A 23581-nucleotide genomic window follows, 5' to 3' on the forward strand; every position below is an offset into this window, starting at 1 on the left:
TGTGTGTGTGTACTCTTTCATCATCATCATCATCATTTTCCATGCTGGCATGGGTTGGACGGTTTGGCTGGAGCTGAAGGGCTGCACCATGTTCTAGTCTGATTCGGCTTGGTCTCTACAGCTGGATGCCCTCCTTAATGCCAACCACTTTACAGTGTGAGCTGGATGCTTTTAACGTGCTACCAACATGATTTAATGTGCCACTGGCACGTTATTAATTTATATTACTAAGAATTGTAGAATGTTTGTTATTTATTCTTGAGATTAGCCAAATTTTCTTTTTTATCAGACCTGATCAACTATAATGTTTGTAACTCTCTCACACACACACTACCCTTCTTGGCTCTCATAATTGGGTATAACGGCTGCAGAACTCTTTTTTTATTTATTTGTATCATTAAGAAACTTCATTGTCAATGCTTTACTTTCCTATTGCTATACATTTTGTTCTTTCTATTACTGATACTACTATTATTATTATTATTATTATCTTTACATCATTGCCAGCATTATTACTATTATCAATGTCATTATTATTATTATTATTATTATTACCCTTATTGTAATCTCTGGGTTGCTTGGTGGTTATAATGGTCTTATTAATTCTATGCTTGCCTCCTTAGTTCACGTACCTACTTTTGCCCTTCATTTCCTTATTTCTATTTACCCTTTCATTACTAATTTGCCCAAAGCCACCCAAAAAGAGTTTGGTCATCATCATCATCATCATCATCATTTAACATGCTGGCATGGGTTGGATGGTTTGACCAGGGTTGATAAGCTGGAAGGCTGCACTAGACGCCAGTCTGATTTGGTATGGTTTTCTACAGCTGGATGTCTTTCCTAACATTAACCACTCCAAGAGTGTAATGGGTGCTTTTACATGCACTGGCACTGGTACATGACACTGGTATCTGCTACAACTGCAATTTTGCTCGGTTTGATGGGTCTTCTTCTCAAGCACGACATAATGCCAAAGGTCTCGGTCATTGCCTTCATGAGGCCCAACTCTCGAAAGGAACTCAGCCACTTTGCCTGCGGGAAGCCCAATGCTCATAAGGAACTCAGCCATTTGTCTTCGTGAGGCCCGACGCTTGATATCAATATTATCAAAATCAGCTAAAATGACCTGTTCATATTTTAATGAGAATTTTAGTGCAAATTTTGTTAATACTCTTTTGAAAACACGTAGTTTCATGATGTAAGCAACTGAGTTACATTGTTCACCTTTATTGTGCGTGATATCTAAGCAATGCACATTTTTTTGAGATTTCTTTCCAATTTTTCCTCCTCAATTTTCTGAAATGTTTCACTATGGATGAAAAAGAAATACCAACTTCATGCTGACAAGCTGTGAGTTTGAATTCGATGGATTTTCAAAAGAAGACAGAAAAACCTAAGAAAATAAACAGCAAACATGAAAACCGCATGTGATTATGAATTGGACATTTCTTTTTCTGAAAGTGAAACAATTGAAAGAGTTCCAATAATGATTTTAAAAAAGGAATTTGTATAATGCGTATAATAAGAATTTGAAAACTGTTTCTCTTAATTATTTTTACGAAGCTATTAGACCTAACGACATCTTTCCAAGGAAATAAAACCATTAAATGATTAAAAAATTTTTTTCCTTTGAAGCAATTATTGTGGAAACAAATCACTATGCAGAATGTAAATAAAAAGGAATATATATATATATATATATATATATATATATATATATATTCTGAGGTTTCCCACATATCTGGAAAAAAGTTACAAATCTCAACATGTTTAGGAATATTGTGTGTGTAAATTTGATTTATAAATATTTTGTTTTGAATTTACCTGTAAAATACATGACAAAATTTGATTAATTTGAATTGTTAAGCAACATTTAAAGGTTTCTGTATAGTTATATATACATGTCAGTTTATTTCATTTAGTTGATCATTTTCTAGTTTTCTTCACAGACAAATTCCAGTATTTTGTTCTGTTTTACCTTTATGACACACCTGTCATCTGTGTATTAAGTTCCACTGATAAATAATTCCTTTCTATTAAAATTTTGTTGTATACTCAATGAATATTACCTAATTACTCATTTTCTATGCTGATGTTTAAGCAAAATTTAAATAATTTTATATTTTATTGAATTTACCTGTAATTAGATTCACTTTGAAACAAAAAAAAATGAAAAAGATTTGGTTTGGAACCCATTGTTAAATTGTGTTCCAAAAATCATACTTAATATGTTGATAAATATTAAAAAAATTACAATTGTTTCGTGAAACCAGTCCGCATTCACCATTATTTTCCAGTTTAATAAACACATGAGAGATATATTTTAGTTTGAAATTTAGTAACAAAGATGGTTGATTAGACTTTTAAACCTTGTCACCTGCTTTATCTACACCTATTCAATTACCAGTAAAGCTTTTCATACTATTCCTCCTATCAAAGTATGTATTAGTGTTTTTTTTTTATTGTTATGGTGATCACTGTCATTATTTATCTATTCCATTACTTCTGCAGCATTAGGAATACAATAAATTTTCTCCTCATAACCAGCTTTTGCTGAAGTTAAATCGTAGCATTTCTCATTTTATTTAAATATCTTTTCATTAGCTGAAAGTTTAGAGATTCTAAGGGAGATGCTCCTAATTATAGAATTTATAATCATTTCTGGATAGCTGAATTTTTAGCTCACATATTTGAGGTTCTCATTTGGTTTGTGGTATGGATGTTACATCCCATACTAAAGTCCAAAGTAACATCCAAAAAATTTCTTTTATTATACTCATTCTCCAGGAAGATAGATAGTCCTAAGCCTTAAAAATTTAAAGCTTTTTTCCCATGCCTTTATGAGTTAATCTTACGCTACCTATAAACAGTAAAGCATCATCCCTATATAATTCCCCCACCTTACCCAGGAAAATTATTGTTTAAACATTGATATATACCTTCTAAATCAGTTACTTCTGCAGTGTCATTGGACCCCATAATGGTATCAAACTTGTTAAGTCTGTTCTTTCTTGTCCAATAGTTACCCTGAAATTCAATTATAGTCTTTCCTAGCTAGTAAAATAGGGTTAATGGAACTATAATAACTAGATATTTCGATTTGGATAAACTTAACAAGTTTTTACATTTATGTATTTGTTTTGCAACATTCTTGATGTGAAATCATAGTTGGATCCTAGTTATAATTTTATTATTTACCTGAGTTTAGGTATACATATATCTATAATTAACTTGCTGTCCTAGGTATATATGGTTGTCTTGTCTTCTTGTAATCTTTTTGCTAGATCATTTTCTACCACATTAATCTTAAAAGTAATTTATAGTTCCTTCTTAATATGTGATTAATAGGAGTTTAAAACCTAATTATAAAAGTTAGCAGTCATGTTGATGTGTTCAAGAATTCTTGATTTCTTTAAAGCTGATAGAAATAGCGATAGTCTTAATAACAGAAAGTACCGAAAGCATAGCAATAGGAATAAGGATAAGAATGACTCAACCTTAGAGATTAAATATGGTTCCCCTCACATTTTTACAAATAACTATACACATGGGGATATGGCAAGAAACAGTAATTATAATAATCATAGAAAGTGAAGAGCTCACATGAGACAGGTTTCATGGTATAATGCCCTATACAGGGCCCAAGAAGTCACAAATATACCAGGTAAATTTTATTCATAGCTCTTGACACACACTTCCTACCATCAATAAACATGGTAGGTTAAGAGACATACAGTTAAATTTGCCTATTCAACTATGAGAAATGTGACTGAAATTATAGCAGTACATCATCATCATCATCATCATCATTTAGCGTCTGCTTTCCATGCTAGCATGGGTTGGACGGTTCTACTGGGGTCTGTGAAGCCAAAAAGCTGCATCAGGCCCAGTCTGATCTGGCAGTGTTTCTACGGTTGGATGCTCTTCCTAACGCCAACCACTCCGTGAGTGTAGTGGGTGCTTTTTACGTGCCACCCGCACAGGTGCCAGACGGAGCTGGCAAACGGCCACGAACAGATGGTGCTTTTTACGTGCCACCGGCACGGGGGCCAGGCAAGGCTGGCAACAGCCATGATCGGATGGAGCTTTTACGTGCCACCAGCACGGGGGCCAGGCGAGACTGGCAACAGCCACGAACAGATGGTGCTACTAGCAAATTAAGAAAGCTTGTTGAAATAGATTTACCCAATCCATTTCAACACTTAGAATAAACACTGATGAAGTGACATTTCCATCGTAGTCAAAACAACTATCTAATGAATAATTTGGTTCTCTATATCTCCCCTGTTGACTTGAATTGATCATTAATTGTTTAAATTGGGCAAGACATTTGCCTTATACATTCTTCAAGTTGAGGGGTGGGATTAAGGAAGCTAAGTATCATATTACAATTCTAACATGATTCGAAAATACTATTTCTAAATGGTTCTGGTGAAATACCTACCTTATTCCTTGTCCTGGTCATATATAGTTAGTTTTAATACTATCTGTCTCCCTTGCACCCAAGGGTGGTCCATTGCTGGGATTCAAGTAAAAAATTCAAACTATCTGCATTTTAAACTCTGATTTAAAAAAAAAATTGAAAAAGAATGGGACTTATAAGATTTATGTGTGAAAGAAGGTGTGTGTAGAACACAAATTTGCAAAAATGTTCTGAAAATTCCAAAAAATACAAAAAAGTTATGGGGTGCTTTAACCAGATTTCCACCCTTTGGGCTCCTACCTACCTAGTTGCTTTTGTTTATTGTATGGGATTTGGTTTGCAGCCTAATTACTGCATTTTCTCCACTACCCCTTGTGTTATATTTCTCCACTGTCCACTCTGCTTCTGTCTAAAATTTCTCCACTGTCCAGCCTTGCTTTTGTCTACAGTTTCTTTACTGTCCATCCTTGTTTCTTCTGTCTACAATTTCTCCACTGTCCAGCCTGTTTCTGTCTTCAATTTCTCAGCTGTCCAATCTATTCTAGTGTTAGTAAATAACAGTCTGATATGAAACTTTGATGAATTCCAAGGAACATATAAATAAATATGGCAGTCATAGACAATGTGTTTGATAGGTTTTTATTTTGCTTTATATTTCTTTTATTGCCATTTATGGTTTTGTATAAAGTGTTTGAGATGCCGATCGGAATATGCCGATCTTTTATCTTTTTTTTTATCTTTCTCTCTCTGCCTTTGACAATGATGTCTGGGCAATTTGCTTTGATTTCTTTGTCAGCTTTGACAGGCATCCCATATTATTATAACCAAGTAATTGTCATGTACAGAATTTAATGCTTTCTTATACCAATTATTTTCAGTCATCATAGATGTGAGCATGGGTGTGTGGTTAAGAAGTTTCCTTCCCAACCACATAACCACGTAATTTTAGGTTCAGTCCTTGTGTGCAGCACCTTGGGCATCTTCTACTATAGTCCTGTGCAGACCAAAGCTTTTTGAGTGGATTTGATAGACAGAAGCAGAAACAAGCTTATTTCATATATGTATAAAGAAGGCTGGTTGTTCTCTATTTTTCAGTTGATCAGCATTGGACTTATAAATTAAGTCCCTCCAATACTTATCCAAAACATTTGTAATCCTTCAATAAATGTATAAAATACATTATCTGTGTGTATTATATATATATATATATATATAATATATATATATATATATACAAGTGTGTGTGAGTATGTATATACATATGTGTGTATGTCTGTCTCCATGCCTTGGAATCACACAGTTGTTGTAAATGAGTTCTGTAAAGCTAGAAATGTAGTCTATAGTATAAGACGTATAGAGGGACGATGCAGTAACAAGACAACAACGTACATGGGGGAAACGGCACGGAGCATAGGAGAGCGAGTAAATGAACATTGGAGAGAACTTAAGGAAGAAAAGAGCTCATTGGTTCTGTACCAGCACGCCGAGCAGGAAAACGGGGGCTCACTCAACAACATAGAAGTTAAAATCTTGTCCACACATAGAACAGACGCAACAATTAGACAAATTACGGAAACTACACACATTATAGAAGATAAACCTAGCCTGAATAGGAAACTGGAATGGAACACTAGCACACACCACAGCATATGACAGAAGAAGATCCCCATAAACTGGTAACAATACAAACAAAACTAAAAATAATAATAATAATAATAATAATAAGTAGGTGTAAACACATGAACAAAAAAATAAACAAAAACAAAAAACAAATTACACGAACATATGTAAACAGGAGATACAAATATTACAGGCCCTCCCCCCCACACACTAACTAAACATAGACACACATAGAGGTATACACATGCGTAAATGAAGACACATATAATAGGAATACAAAATACAAAATGGCTGACCATTAGTAAGGAGAACAACACAAATAAGAAAGAAGAAACCAAAGGACCACTGATGAGGACACAGGAGTGAGACTAAAGAACTCTGGCCGAAATAAGATTAAGATTAATGTACAAAATGAATAATGCTGAAGCAAAGTAACACCAAATATATAGTGCGTGTGTTTTTATTGGCTAAACTGGCAAAATGACCATTCCTAAATACAACAATATTATTCTTATTATTATTATGTGTATTTGTATTATTAACTCTGGTCTGCTAATGAATTGCAGAATTTTCTTTTTTTTCATTGAATAAAATACCATGTAGTATTTGGTTATGGTACTTTTCATTCTAAGTTCAATTTCTTCTGAGGTCAACCTCACCTTTTCTTCATCTGAGGTTGATAAAATAAAGTACCAGTCAAGTACTAGGTTTGATTTAATTGTTTAACTCCTTCCTAACAATTTTCTGTCCATGTTCTCATGTCAGACACAACTATTATCTCTCCTACCACATCTACTATATATATATATCTCTATACACTGTCCATCTTTATATGTTGTCCTCAGTAAAGTAACATTTATTTGTATCTTTCATTGTTTATTGCTTTACTTTTATTTCCAGTGTTTCTCAGCTTCATGGTGATGGTGACCATTCCCCATTTCTTTATCAACTGGGCATCCCATCTTTAGCCCCAGCTTATATGTACAACCAAAATGTAAGTCATTATTATTATTATTATTATTATTATTATTATTATTATTATTATTATTATTATTATCATTATTATTATCTATTGCAGTGAGCTGGCAGAATTGTTAGCATGCCAGGCAAAATGCTTAGTGGCATTTCACCCATCCTTACGTTCTGAGTTCAAATTCCGCCAAGATCGACTTTGCCTTTCATTCTTTTGGGGTCGATAGATTAAGAACCTGTGGAACACTGGAGTCAATGTACCCAGCTAGTCCCTTCCCCAAAAATTCCAGGCCTTGTGCTTTTAGTAGAAAGGATTATTATTATTATTACTATTATTATTAAGGCTGTGAGCTGGCAAAGTCATTAGCACACCGGGCAAATGCTTAGTGGCATTTCATCTGTCTGTATGTTCCGAGTTCAAATTTTGCCTGCGTCATCTTTGTCTTTCATCCTTTCAGGGTCAATAAATTAAGTACTTGTGAAACACTGAGATCGATGTAATCAACTAGTCTTCTCCCACCAAATTTCTTACCTTTGGTAGAAAGGATTATTATTATTATTATTATGTGAGAGAGCAGTGCATGCCATCAAAGTGACACTGGGGTAAAATATATGAAGCCCAGTATATCCCTCATGACTACTCGTCTGATAAGGGTACACTTGGCTCATGCATCACAACTATATGTGTGCCACATGGTGATCTCATATCAAGATAAATAGTGCATGACCTTGCAGGTGGGGCCCATTTAGAATTTTCTTCTGGTCGTGTAACCCAACCCTGAATAAGGGTTGTTTAAGGATGTTGAACGAAACACCCATGTTTCCAGAGGTGAATTATTCAAACCCCAAAGAATCCCTCTCAACACATGGCTATGATGCTCCCCCACTACTTCTGCTTGTGATCATAGATGCACATATCATCAGCCACTAAGGGATATGTTCAACTGGTTATGGTCAAACAACTAACAAGCAAACCTGTGGCATTGAGCAGAATATTTGCTGTAGCCCATCTTTTATACCAAGACAAAACAATGTACATGATAACACTTCCAATCAGTTAAGATCAGATGCCATGAGAGCCACTGCTTGGGACTGCATCAGAGGATTTATTATTATTATTATTATTATTATTATTATTATTAAAAAGAAGAAGTCAGTGAGCTAGCAGAATTGCTAGGACATCAGGCAAAATACTCAGCAGCATTTTGCCTGTCTTCATGTTCTATGGTGAAATTCCCCTGACGCCAACATTGCCTTTCATCCTTTCAGACTGTATAGAATAAGTACCAGCTGAGTACTGGAGCTGATATAATTGGCTCAGCAGTCCCCAGAATTTCAGCCCTTGTGCCTATAGTAGAAAGGATTTAAGGCAGCAAGCTGGCAGACTGATTAGCACACTGGATTAAATACTTAGCAGCATTTCTTCATCTTTACATTCTGAGTTCAAATGCTACCAAGGTCAGCTTTGCCTCTCATCTTTGTGGGGCCAATAAAATAAGTACCAATTGAGCACTAGGGTGGATGTAATCGACTTGTCACCTGATCCAAAATCTCAGGTCTTGTGCTCATCGTATAAAGGATTGTTGTTGTTGTTGAGGCACTGAGCCTGTAGAAATGTTAGCAGACCAGACAAAGTGCTTGGCAGCATTTCGTCTGTCTCTACTTTCTGAGTTCAAGTGTCACCAAGATAGACTTTGCGTTTCATCATTTCAGTGTCATTGAAATAAGTACCAGTTGAATACTGGGGTTGGTGTAATTGACTAACCACATACCCAGAATTTCAGGCATTGTACCTACAGTAGAAAGGATTATCATTTTGTAAAAACAGACCATGTTGTTGTCAGGTAAACTAACTCTACTGTTTTCTCACTTGCAGGTGTATCCATACCTACCAACCTACCCAGCTTATAACACCTTAGTGGATACATTTGATTACTTACGGAATTTCATAGACAGGGATCTCACTCTTCATATGACGGTAGCCAAAGTCGTGGCTGAAGTAATTCTTCGATTGTCCGACTCACTCATTCTCCCACTGGACGTTAACAACTACGTTTGGCATGCACTCAGTGTTGGACGTGAAATGCTAGGACGGTTTAACACAACCTATGAGGAAGCAGGAATATCATTAAGTTAGTATTACTTTTTTTCTTATTTATTTGTTAAATTCAGAGCATATAATTTAACTGAAGCATTGTCTTATATATTTATATATGTGTTGTGTAAGTGTTATCATTTTACATATATATTTATACTAGCAGTATCGCCCGGCGTTGCTCGGGTTTGTAAGGGAAATAACTATATAAGCATTTTAGAGATGTAAAGTATAATAGCCATCTCAATATGGCTAACCACAAAGGGGGAGGGGTGTTACTGTAGCTTTTTACATTCTGAGATTTAATAATACATTTTTAGAGAATTACTTCCCTTATATAATAGCAAATAAATGCATTAAAAATGGGAAAAAACGATGGTAAACTTTTATTAAAATCGTAGACTCATCGTAGATGTGCGCTAATACCCAGAAGGGCTCGATATGAATTACGACTATAAGATACCCGCTTTTGGCTACACTGTACCACAAAATGTGGGAGTAGTTAGGAATCTAAATCGTAGGAGACAGACACACAACTTCACTTTTATATATAAAGATATATATATATATATATATATATTTAATAATATCAGGGTAATAAAAATTTTAGAAATTTCTACTTCCAGTGGCCTAGCGTAAAAAAAAAATTAGTCAATAGACTATATATTATTCATATAAAATACGATGTACACTAAAACACATTAAGAGGCTTCCATCATAGGAATCTATTATGCTAGAAAGAACAGTTAAAGTCCAAACTACTAATTAGGGATAAATTCTCAAAGGGAATGCAAGAAAGAGAAAGTCCCCATGACTCTACTTTTTCCTGGACCTCTCTGACTGATGGCAGGAAAGAAGAACTTGAACAATTACAACAAAGTATTTTTCCTATACTCTGATGACTCCACCAATTCTCCATCTTCATTAAAGAAAAAGAAAATAGAAGGAAGGGATGAGACTTGCCCTTGTGTATTGAATTATTTTAAAGTTTTATTTTAGATATTTCTGTTTTTATGGTTTTCTTATTAAACTTTTTACCTCTATAGGTTCAGCTATTTTCTTGTTGGTTGTAGTGTTTTGTATTTACTTTGTGCTACGTGACATTTCAGCAATGTCTAGCATCAAGGCTCTAGGGAAAGGAACTTTATTTAAATCACAAGAAAGGTAGTTTGTTTTATTTGAAGACATTTTTTGAAATGTCTGATAACTTACCATAATAGAAGTCAGTTCAGAAAAGTCTGGTAGTGTTCTTTGAGAGAATCATTTTCAATAGCTAAGCAGCTTGTCTCAATATGAGACTCTAGAAAATTCTAGTCAGCTTCATTAACAAGAGGCTTTTCAGAGAATTCTTCACAATAATGTGCATCTTTTGAGAAGTGAGATTTTAATGGTAGTATTGTAGTTTCAGTAATGTTTGTCATTTTTATGGAGATATTTACACCTCTCACTTGCAATTTTGTCTTCAGTTTCTGATAGAAAAGAACAAAACAAATTAATTTTTACCTTGTGGCATTCAACTGTAATTAAAGGAAGTGTTCAAGAAGATTAACTGCCATTATTACCAAGATTTTGACAAAATTTAGTCCCAAATCCTTTTTCAGTGATGCAAAATTGGGTCTTAATGTCACTATTAATAAACAATATTCATGTGATGAATATACGACATTTATGTGAACTAACAAGAATACTTGGTGTTATTGATGGGAGATATCACAATCAAAGATTTTAAATCCCCAATTTCAGTCTCCCATTCCACCTCCTCACAGAGAGTGAGTAGGGTCTACAGGACAGCAAATTGTTGATGATAGGATAAATACATTTCAAAGCTGGTACAATGATACGGTTTGCTCTGGTACAATGATACGGTTAACATTGTTAACACTTACATTTCATTTTTAGCTTGGTTTCTGGATGCTCACCCTATAATTGATGACTTTATAGAGTGTATTTGACATAGCACCAGCACTAGAGAAGTGTCTTGTCCTTGATGAGACTAAAGGGACCTCATAAGCTTACACTTTCCAGATTGTACTGAATGCTGTTTTTTTTTCTTTTTGTGGCACCAACACAAGAGGGGTAGCCATGGCCTTGATATGACTAAAGGAATTGTTTAACTATTTCGGTTCACTTACCAACCTCTTAACTGAGTGAGTTGGAAGAATGATAGCTTCATGAAAGATAAAGGCATGAATAATAGTGGTAAGTGGTGTGTGGTATGAGCAGTCAATATCATAAGACAGATACGTATACCCATGACAGTGTAACCAAGAGGATAAAGCAATGATAGAGACCCAAGATGTGAGCGAAAAACAGAAACAAATGTATAATAGCTGAGTGAAACAGAGTAATGACAAGCATGCAAGTACTAGAGAGTTACTGAATACAATTGATCCAGTGTAGTCTTGTGTGTGTATGTTATATATATATATATATATATATATATATCATCATCATCATCATCATCATTTAGCGTCCGCTTTCCATGCTAGCATGGGTTGGACGGTTCAACTGGGGTCTGTGAAGCCAGAAGGCTACATCAGGCCCAGTCTGATCTGGCAGTGTTTCTACGGCTGGATGCCCTTCCTAACGCCAACCACTCCGTGAGTATAGTGGGTGCTTTTTACGTGCCACCCGCATATATATATAAGCAATTTTGGAGATAAATTAGACACATCAAATATATTAAATATATCAAATACAATATATATATATATGCTAGCATGGAAAACGGACGCTAAACGATGATGATGATGATGATGATATATATGTATAAAGGCAAAACCAGAGAAATCAAAATGTGGAAACTTTTAGTTGATGAAAACATATGTACATACATAAATTCATCATCTGAAAGTTTCCACCCTTTGCTTTCCCTTGTTTTGCATGTAAACATATTTACGTATTTTGTATTTGATGTATTTAATATATTGGATGTGTCTAATTTGCTTGTCCCCATAATTGCTTCTCTACCCGCTCAACCTGATCCCTCTGAAATCATTTCTTTAGCTTGTGGAATGATGTCTTGTTAAGACATCGGGGTCTGAGTTTGAATCTTGAGTACTACAGAGAATATCTGGATCTCATCTGTGAATTACATGTGTGTCTGTCTGTCTGTGTGAATGTTATCATCTTGTCTTTTGCTCTTACAACTGCAAAAAACACACTGAAGATTGTGTCCAAATTCCTCAATAATAGTAACAAACCACTAAACAGAAACAGATACTACTTTCCACCACCCCCACTCACTCTCTGTCCCTCACTATCCCCTCTCCATCCCTCCTCTTTTTCTCTCCATGTGTGTGCGTGTTAGCATTCGGAGCTGATGGTTGTTCCTAACTTTTAATAGCATTACTGGAAGTTAGATTTTCTCAGCTCTAATAACATTATATTGTGGTTGTAATGGAAATTTATACACATGTTTCAAATGTCAAAGCAGAGGAGTACAAGTACTGAGATATTTATATTCAAAACATGTTATAATACGTTACAATTTACAGAGTGATTTCTCATTACAATAAGAACAAGAAATAATACTAAGCTGTTTAACGACCATTTCCAGTCTATATCAGTGTAGAATAACAGAGGTCAGAACAACAGTAACATCTTGATAATGTTGATATTTGTTGATATCCAAATTGTAGATATGATTATTCTGAATGTTAATTCTCATGAAATCTCCATGAAATACAAGTAATTCCTCCACAATCCTGGTTTGTAAAATGGCTTCTGTTCCCAGTTGTAGCCATTTCACTTATATCACTAATGGCTTTTAGAAAGACATGTGCACCACATGCAATTCCTTCCTTACTCTCTTATAAATATAATTCCATCTGTCTAATGAAGAGATATCAGTATTCAGTGACATATTCTATGTAAAGTGTATTGGAAAAAGGGAGAACAATAGGTCGGTAATTGGTTAGGTCAGAGAGTTTGAACCTTTTGGGTTTCAGAGATACTGCAATGAGCTGCCAAATATTGTGATAGATCTCTGAAGAGATAGAGAGGATGCGATATCAAAGTGTTTGGTAAGGATATGCACTTATACCGGAATGTACTATTTGAAAGTAATGGAAGAGATACTGCTGAAACAAGGTGATTTGTTAGATTGAAATGACCGGATGAGTTCTTATTCTTAGCTCACATTGGATATGAGTAGTTTAGAAGTTTTGAGAAGAGTAATATGAAGGAAAGCAATTTTATATTGATATAGGCCTGAACAGAAATTATCTACAAATATATTTAGGTGTAGGCATGGCTGTGAGGTAAGAAGCTTGCTTCCCAACCACATGGTTCTGAGTTCAGTCCAACTGTGCTGCATGGCCCAACTAAACCCTTGTGAGTGAATTTGATAGACAGTGTGTGTGTTTATGTATGTGTGTTTGTCCCCTGCCACCCCTTTACAACTAGTGTTGGTGTGTTTGTTCCCCATAACTTAGCAGTTCATCAAAAGAGTACCAGGTTTAAAAAAATAAGTACTAGTGTTGCTTGATTCAACTAAAAATTCTTCAAAGTGGTGCTGCAGTATGGCCACAGTCTAACAACTGAAACATGTAAAAGATAAAAAATATTTGTTTAAAACATCAGTTAGAGTACAAAGCATGCATTGTGAATATAAGAGCAATAGGGTTGCCAGGGTTGTAAAATTTCTTTGATATCATTGTTTGTGTTTTTGTTTCTTTTTTTTTTTTTAATTAGAAATATTATCCTTTATTTACTTACTTGCAGACATACTCTACCAGGCAATGGACAATTTCTCAAGAGCAGCTGATGACTTTTTCCAAATTTACAGAAACTTGCCAGAAAAAAATCTCAGGTAATTAATGAATTGTATCAGTGTCTTTTCTTTATTACAGATTTCATTCTTTTTATAGAGGAGTCATGATATGATATAGAGAGTTTTTATAGGTAAGATATTAGCCGTTATAACTCATTGACAGCAGCCATCTACTTGCCAAAATCTCCCCTACACAGTAATTAACTGAAGAGCGGTCCTTTTTATGTCTTTGTAATAAATTCCTTTGTAGTAAGGTCATAACAGACAATATTTTTAACCTTAAGCTAATGAGGCTTCAATTCTGTTGAGATGGACAATTTTCATTTCTTGGACCTAGTGGGCTTGCACTGGTATGGGCATGCGATGTGTATGGATGAGGACAACTGTGTAAAAAAAGTGCCGATCTCTAAATGTGAAGGAAACCTGTGGGAGAGACAGACCCAGGAAGAGATGGGACAAGGTGGTGAAGCATGATCTTTGAACGTTGGGCCTCACAGAGGCAATGACAAGTGGCCAAAACCTTTGATGGTATGCCGTGCTTGAGAAGACCTATGAAGCCAAGTGAAACAGTAGTCGTGGCTGATGCTGGTGTTACGTAACAGGTACTTAAAAAGCATCCTTCAAATGTGGGGTTTCCTGGAGGCAATGATAAGTGACAAAGATCTTTGGCGATATGCCATACTTGAGAACACTCATCAAGCCAAGTGAAAGTGTAGTTGTGGCCAATGCTGGTATCATGGGAATGGCACCTGTGCCAGTGGCTTGTAAAAAGCACCCATTACACTCTTATTCAGGTGTCTCGTGATTTACTTTGGTGCTTTGCTTGGGATTGAACTTAGACCCTCTTAAGTAACTGCCTTAAAAATTCACTCTGATACAACCTACAGGCATAGTGTAGTGGATAAAGACACTGAAGTGCAGTCATCTAAAAGATCTGAGTTCAGTCCCAAGCAAGGCACTAAGGTCAATTGCAAGACACCTGAAGAAGGCTGGAGTCTATGCAGTAGAAACGCAGGGAAAGCTGCAAACAAGATGAAGACACCAGTCTGACTAAAAGATAATACTGTATAAAATGATTTTGTCTTTGGGTAACAACTGTTATTTCCTATTAGCTGTCCCCTCGAAAATATGAAAAATGCCTAATATTTCCTTCAAACTTTGTCTTTGTTTCTTTTATTCAAACCCCAAAGAATCCATCTCAGCACATGGCTATGATGCTCTCCTACTACTCCTGCGCATGACCAGAAATGCACATATTATCAGCCACTTAGTGATATGCTTAACTGGCTATGGTCAAGCAACTGACAAGCAAATTTGTGGTATTGAAAGGGGATATTTGCTATCACGATATTTCTGCCTCAGCAACTCAGCACTGATTCTGTCTGAAATGTAATGGGAAATAAATCAGTTTCAACACATTAATGGCCTGGTCACAAAAGCAAAGTGTAAATGAAGAGTAGCCAATTCCTTTGATTTCTAGACGGAAGCAAACAGGAAATAACATTTACTGGCTGAAAACAAAAAAAAAAAAAATTCAAATTTTGTTACACAGTTTAATATATAAATTCTTCAACTCAGAAATATAGAATTGTGAATAGTTCAAGTTATTCATGGCAGAAACAGGGGAAAAAAACCCTAAAAATCAGTGGAGCTGTCAAATTTCTAAGTGTTGAGCCTTGCAAATGAGAAAACATGACAGTATGTTGCAATATATTGTTTGACAAACTTCACAAACTCATTCCATTATGAGAACAACAAAAGGTATTAAATATTTATATGTAATACAGATGAGTGTGGAGTTGTGAGAGTGGGTGGGCGAGGAAAGACTTTATAAGAAATAGGTCAAAACATTGGACCTCACAAATGAAACGACCAAGATATATGATGAGCTGATATGTTGAAGATCCATCATGCTTATGTTACTGAGAAAAATTGGATCTTATGAAAAGAGTGGTGAGAGGAAATAGTGCTGGATAGGAAGTTAAAATGTTAGATGAGTGGTGGTCAGTTTAGTCCAGGTTAACCACCAGTAATTTATATCCAAGATAAGGTGGTCCAAGGTAACATAGTGAAATCACAAATAAAATTATATTTGCTGATCCATGAGATTGTTCCAATGAATTTTGTGAACTAGTTAATGTGCTGGTATAGCAGAATGGTTAAGACTTTTGCTTCCCAACCATATGGTTTGAAGTTCAGTGTCTTCTACTATAGCTTCAAGCTGACCATAATCTTGTGAGTGAATTTGGTAGAGTGAAACTGGAAGAAACTGATCGTGTGTATATATATATGTGTGTGTGTGTGGAGGCGCAATGGCCCAGTGGTTAGGGCAGCGGACCTCTTTTGCCACAACTTACTCCCACTCTTTCTTCTGTTGGCTTGCTCGCTTAGCTAGCGGGGTGGCATCACTTGAAGGCTAAAACAATGTGAAGCGCATTGTGACCAGCGATGTGTAGCAACATTTGATAGCTTGATCGGTCACAGTGACAGTAATATATATATATATATAAGTATATATATGTATGTATGTATATTTCTTTGTGCACCATTGTGTTTGTCTCCCACCACCACTAGACAACTGGTGTTGGTTTGTTTACACCCATGTGACTTAGCAATACAGCAACAGAATAAGTGCCAACAGTAAAAATAGAAAAGAAGTACTCGAGGTCAATTCTTTCGACTTTGACTAAAACCCTTCAAGACGGTGCCCCAGCATGGCCATAGTCCAATGACTGTAGAAAATAACAGATTATATAACTGTGAATAAGATGATGATCCCTGCATGAGATTACTGTATATGAAGCCAAAACATTAGTCTACTGATTTTATGATCATGGATTCAATCAAGCTTTGACAAAGACTTTGTTCTTGGCCAAAAGAAAAACATATTACTAAACCTAGCTTCTTGCATCAGTGTTTGTAATTGAAATTTTAGCGAGAGGTATGTGGTGGCAGAGCTGCTTTAGCAGCACTATAGACCTCTGGACAAATCAGTGAACTAGGCCCTATAGTATCTATTTATTTACAGCAAATGTCCAAGGATCCATCATGGCATCCTGTCCAAGGAGGAATATCTAAGCCAGGGAAACTGGCCTTGTGTTCCTTATGGAGTAATGTGGACTAACCAAATAACAACATACATAGGTCAGAATTGGATCCCTAGACTCATGGGGCCATTGGGCAATTTTCCAGTGTGCTCATGCCTTCAGACTGTCACAACGTATAACTTATTTATGATTCATATGTAAATGTTCAGTGTTTTAAAACTCATAAAATTCATAATCATAGATGTAACCTCATGAAGAAGATAAGAAGATATGAAACATGAATTCATTTACAAATCTTCATTTAAGTGCTATTTTCTAAATGGAAATATGACTTAAAAGCAGGGTGTATAAGATATTCACAAGCTTAGTAAAGTATATCAGAAGGTTAGGGATGTCTGAGGCGTAGTGTATGATGTTTAGTATGTTTCACATATAAGATTATCATATTTTTTTCCCTTTTAATCAGGAAATAAGTTGGCACCTATGACCTTTTACAGGGCTCCAAAACTAGTAGGAATGGGAAAGGAAGGTATCCTCAAACTAGAAATTTGGCCTGAATGCTTGTGACAGAGTGGGCTCTGTTAAAGTTACCCAAGGATCAGGCTGTGTTGTTAAAGTGAATGATGGATTCATTTGACCTCTTGAATGTAATACCATTTCACATTTAAAAAAGTATATTCTAGGAATACTTGCATTGATATTAAAGTTTGTGTCTTATCTTCACAAAAGAAAAGACCATTACTTTTAGAATACTTATGATATTCTAATACATGCATTAATAACATCATTTAACATCTGTTTTCCCTGCTGGCATGAATCGGATGATTTGATAGGGGCTGGCAAGCCAAGAAGCTGCACCAGGCTCCATTGTTTGTTGTGACCCGGTTTCTTTGGTTAGATGCCCTTTCTAACACCAACCTCTTTACAGTCTACTGGGAGCTTTTTATGTGACACCAGCACAGATGCTTTTTACATGGCACCAGCACCCACAAGTAAATTATAGTTCAAAATGATTCTGATGGTATAGGATTGCTGCTGGGTGCAGTGGCTGATCACACATTATCAACATAGTTAAGATTCAAAATCTTTCTAGTGTATTTTTTTGTGACATTAGGGAAAATACATTCTTTAGTTCTTCTCTTATAGAAATAGCCAAAAGTGAAGCATGTTAGATGTTCTTTGCCTTCATATGAAATTGCCTTTTGCTGATTATAAATGACTAACACTGTTTTTTCTCAAATTCCAATAATTGTCTAAAAAAAGGATGCTTCACTACTAATAGATGATCTGTTAGAGGTAAGCAAGGTATACATGTAGTATACCTTGCTTCTTTCTAATGAGTCAACTGGTAGTGTAAGATTTGTTCTGATGAAGTTTATATGAAATTAATTTCAAGTTTTTTTTTTTATTATTTTTCTTGACAGTGAATGTGAGATTCACATAATAAACCACCAACTCATTCGGTTATCTCGAGCATTCATTGTTGACAGAGGTCTTCCAGGGCAACCCCACTACAAGTGAGTCACGTGGTTCTCATATTCTTTTACATAAATTTTCTTTTGTATTCAATTTAATTTTAGTTTTTATCATCAGCTCCACAGCAGAACTTGCTCAAAAATTTGATTCTTCTCTTGAAAGTTTTAGTGAGACCACCACAATTAATATAGAACTTAAGTGGTTTGTGTATTCATAATACACATAGGAAGATGGGAATTCCCTCTTGCATCTTATCAGGTTCTAAAGTAAGAGACTGTAGCAGAATCCTGAATTGATTGGAAGTGGAGATGTAGTTAGGTATTTTGTTGGTGAGGCATTGATTTCTTTCAGACAAGAGAAATAAGAACACTGGGTTTTTTTGTTTTTTTTTTTTGTTTAACATGTTTTTTTTTAATTATCGTTTGCTTCTTGCATGGCTAAGACATGTTTATTCATTAAAACTTTTCTTTCCCTCTTATCTGAATGCTTTTCCTATTGCTACTAGTCAAATGGGAAATAAAAGTCAAGCATACTTGCTGTTTTAGTAAGTAAAAATGGAGCAAGCAGAGTTAATTTCATTGCTCAAGGCCACATTACAGTGCCTACATTAGGCTCTCAACTGATGACCATCTGGTCCCAAAATCACTTAACATATGCTACAGGAAGAAAACTAGCATTATGTCTTTATACATTGACCAATTTTATGAGTGCCCAAATTCTACAAATAACCTACTTTTATTACTAAATTTCTCTTAAAACACCTTCCCATTGTTCTTGATTAGTTTTGTTGCTAGTACAATTGATATATTTGACACAGTTGGTTTTTTCTTCCTCTCATCATCATAATAAGGTCTCAAAATGACATGTTCTACTAGAACCACATAGCATATGTTACATAACAGTCTCTCAAGTCCCCAGCAGTCTCTTAACTACCAGTATTTATAGTTTCATTGTACTCAATGGTGAAGACACATCTCCACCTTGTCACTAATCAGCATCAGGTAACAATTCCTATATGTATGTATATATATGTAGGCTTGCATGCACCAATGTGTATAGGATACAAACATTAATGCGACAACTGAAAAACTGCATTGAGTTAAAAACACTCTCTTGTCACTTTTGCTATCATCTTTGCCATTCGTTTTCTTGGGGTTAATGAAATAAAGTAACATTAGAATACTGATATTGATATAATCAGCTAATTCCTCTCTTCGAAATTGCTGGTTTCATGACAAAACTAGAAACAGTTATTTAGTCAAAAGATTAACAGAAGCATTGGAAACTCAGAAAAAATGCCTTGGAATATTCTGAGTTTGTACATTTTGATTTCAACTTTGACTGAGGCCAACTTTGCTTTTCATCCCTTCGGGGTCAATTAGATAAAGTACCAATCAAGTACTGAGGTCAGCCCCTCCCACAAAATTTAAAACCTTGTGTCTATGTTGGAAACAATTATTTAGTGAGAGGAGAAACTGATCCCTATTAATATTCACTGGTTTTCTCAAAATGATTCAACATTTTGTAAGGCTTCACTTTTTCCTGAATACACTTTTGTAGGAAAAATATGGGCAGATAATGAGTTTAGAATGATGCAGATCAGTTATTTTTCTTGTTTTCTTTTCATTCCCAGTAACTTTTTCTCTTCCTTTTGGCCACCCTTAAATTATTTGCCAATTATTTCTTAAGTTAGCCAATTACCTATTAAATCCAAAAAAATATTCAATATTTCTTTTTAATTTTATTGTCTTATTTTCTATTCCAGAAATGTGTTGATGGCTCCTCATCCGGACAATATTAATGAACAGCTTATATTCCCAGGTGTAATATCAGCAGCCCTGGAAGGACAGAGTTCAAAAGACTACAATCTGTTGAAGGAGCAACTTGCTGTGTTGGTCTTGGCTTTCCAAACAGCAGAAGATGTACTTAGTGATGGCTTGATTGGTCGAGATGAATGGTAGCCTCTTGTTATCGTCATTTCCATTGTTGACGTCAACAGACCATTCATCTTTCTCACTTCTCATTTCTTCCACCATTATTGTTTTTATTTTTCTTAAATATGTTTTTTTACATTTCTTTTAATTTGATTTTTGACTAAACCTTTTTATTTCATTTCTTATATTTTCAATTTTCAATTGAATTCTTCTTGAAAAAAATTTTCTGTTTTATTCATACTTAAAATTTTAAAAACTTTCCCCTTTTTTGTTTCTACTTTAGTTTTATTTGTTTGGTTTTTGTTTGTTTTTTCTCTTTTTTAATTTTTAAAATTATTTTCTCTTTCAATTATCTACTAGTTTTGTCTTCTTTTTTCTTGGTTTTTGTTTGGTTATTTTTTATCTTTTTTTTTTGTCTGGTACTTTTTTTTAATGAGACCAACATAAATAACAGCACTATTGGCATCTGGTATTTTTACACACACACACATTGTAAAGCTATATACAACAGTGATTTGCTACATCGAAGACATATTTTCTGATTATTTTTCCTGGATAAACATTTTTTGGTATATACATCCCCAAATAATTTCAAAAAAAATTTTAAAAAAACTTTCAAAAAAATTTCCAAAATCTAAAATGAAAAAAAAAAGACAGATTAATAAATTTAAAAAGACAAAAAAAAAATAAAAGGAAAAAAATTACAAAATTGTTTTAAAAATCATTTACAAAAAATAAATATAAGTAAAAAAAAAACACTTTTTTAAATTGTAAAAAGTTTTAGATATTTAGATGATGGAAGAATGTGAGGAGGGGAAACTGAAGAAATATGTGTGAGCAAGAATGGTTTTAGGCGGCAGTTGAGGGTGAGAAAGAAAAATTAGCTAAAGATCCACTTCAGAATGAAAGATCAAGTGAATCTATATACACATGTAAGTGTATATACATACACACACACACATACACACACACACACATATTTCTTAGTGATGAGTATTTGCAAGTATGTGTGAAAGAAAGGAGTATCAGTGTAGATGGAATACAAATAAGTGAGTGTTTGCGTACATGTGTGTGTGCTTTGGTTATTAGTCTGAGAAGAAAGGAATGTTCCATGACTATTTTTTTTATCTTTAGTCACTCTTAGCTTGAAAGTAAGTATTTCCAGAGACTGCTAGCCCTTCTTGGCTGGGTTGGGTACTCAGAGGGCCTTTCAGTGAGTGGAAGAGTTTGTTAGCAGTGATGAGGAGTACTGACAAGAAAGGGAGAGAGAGAGAGAGAGAGAGAGAGTTGTGAGTTGCAATGAAAGGAATGGCAAAAAGAGCATAAGACATAATAGAGAGTGAGAACTAAGACAGGGAGAGAGAGTAAGACTGAGAAGCAGTTGTTGGGGGTGGGGACGGAATTGAGAGAGGAGAGCTCATTACATGTATCAGGTAATGGAGGGCTGAAATGACAAGAAACAGAACACGGCAGCAAGAGTTGGACTTTAAAGAAAATGGATTCACGGTACCAGTAAGAGAAAGGACTAAAGAAAACTAATATGGAAAGAGGCATAGTCATACATAACAAAGTTTACTGGAGATAAGGAATACAAGTAAAAGAAAGGATTACGAACGGAAAGCGATGTCGTTACATGAGTGGTTTGGAAGCAAAAGTAGACAGGAGACGGGGAGAAAGATGTTCTGTTTAACCATGTGAGTCTATGAATAATAACATTTGATTAGTATAGACTAGACTGAAGATTAGTGTTTCTTGGTGTATAAATTATGTAAATTTGTTATTCTACTATGTCTGATAAATGGATGTGTTGACTTTGATGTCATAACAGGTAAAGGAGAGTGAGAATGTGAATGCATGAGAAAGAGAGAGAAAAATTGTTTGCATAATAGGTTTGTAAAAGACATTAAACATCCTTGCTTGGATGGAAATACAATGGATGGGTTACAGCCTACATATTATGGAGAATCAAGGAAAAAAATAAATTTCAAATAATAATAATAATAATAATGTTGATGATGATGACGATGATGATGATAGTGATTAAAAACAGTCACAAACTAAAATTGTAAATTCATTAAAACTGAACTGAAAGTCACATGAGATGTTAAACTATTGTGTCTTGGACACAGTCATCCATTCATTCGTACATACAAACATGCATGCCTATGTACATACATAGATGGGTCTGTGTGCATATCTGTCATATATATATTGTGTTTGTGTGTATGTATATGTGTGTGTGTGCATATGTGTATATATATATATATATATATATATATATATATATATATCGTCATGTACAAACTGAGAGAGAAAAATATAAAAAAACATTGAATAATCTACTTATGGAAAGCAAAACTAATGTGTATTAAGGCAGACAAATGTTCTGATTGTGTGTTTGTGTGTATGGATGTATTTGTCTGCGCGTGTAAACATTTGCAGTGTCATCTTTAATTGCCAACAACTTTTTTAACATTTCAATCTAACTGTGCAACTATGACAACACATCCAACAAAGGCAAGAACCAATAACGATAACAACAATAACTATATTGTCTATTACCACTGTGTATATCCTTCTTTCCTTATTACTCTTGGAAGAGACAAAAGTAATGCAAAGATCAACCAAAACGTTTACTTTCGAAAACTACAGCTACAAAAGGAACTACTTCTACTATTACTAGTACCTCCACTTCCACCATCAGCACATCCTTTGTTTTAATATTGGCAGATACAGAATTGACAAGAATCTACTGAAACAAGATTAAGAGACAGCAAGTCTTCAATATTAAAGAACAACAAATTAAGGAATTATCTAAAACAATTTGCTTTTAATACAACACAACACAATCCTGAAGATACTGGGACAGAGTTTTTTTTTGTGTGTGTTTTTGGGTTTTTTGTTTGTTTGTTTTTTTCCATGGTATCTCTCATTTTTTATTAATAAAAAAGGAAAAATTTACAAAAAAAGACATTATTTAGAAATTTGACAAAAAAAAACAGAACAAAATAAATAAATATCAAATATTACTGAACTTTCTGGTGGCAAGTGTTTATTGAAAATTATAAAATTATGGGCAATGTATAAAATTGTGTGTTAAATATCTCAATATTTATAGGGCTATCAAACCCATTCTTGACAACAATGCTGGGATATCTAGACAAATTGTATAAATGAAACAAAGGAGAAAAAAAAAGATGCAGTAAAAAAAAAGGAGTTGTGTTTGTATATTTTTTA

General features: G+C 34.6%; 1 protein-coding gene across 5 annotated transcripts in view; it reads left to right on the forward strand.

Moving 5' to 3' along the window:
• The window catches only part of LOC115216731 (N-acetylated-alpha-linked acidic dipeptidase 2), a 1056093-nt gene extending 1035537 nt beyond the window's left edge, over nucleotides 1-20556 (forward strand). For all 5 annotated transcript variants that reach the window (XM_029786272.2, XM_029786273.2, XM_029786274.2 and 2 more), the window contains 5 exons: nucleotides 6947-7040; nucleotides 8895-9150; nucleotides 13839-13926; nucleotides 18359-18451; nucleotides 20176-20556. In XM_029786272.2, coding sequence (XP_029642132.1) covers nucleotides 6947-7040; nucleotides 8895-9150; nucleotides 13839-13926; nucleotides 18359-18451; nucleotides 20176-20371 — 727 coding nt within the window. In that variant the 3' untranslated portion in view covers nucleotides 20372-20556. The remainder of the gene's footprint in view (nucleotides 1-6946; nucleotides 7041-8894; nucleotides 9151-13838; nucleotides 13927-18358; nucleotides 18452-20175) is intronic.
• The last annotated feature ends 3025 nt before the right edge of the window (nucleotides 20557-23581 follow it).

Source organism: Octopus sinensis, linkage group LG10 (genome assembly GCF_006345805.1).
Source record: "Octopus sinensis linkage group LG10, ASM634580v1, whole genome shotgun sequence".
NCBI classification, from domain to species: domain Eukaryota; kingdom Metazoa; phylum Mollusca; class Cephalopoda; order Octopoda; family Octopodidae; genus Octopus; species Octopus sinensis.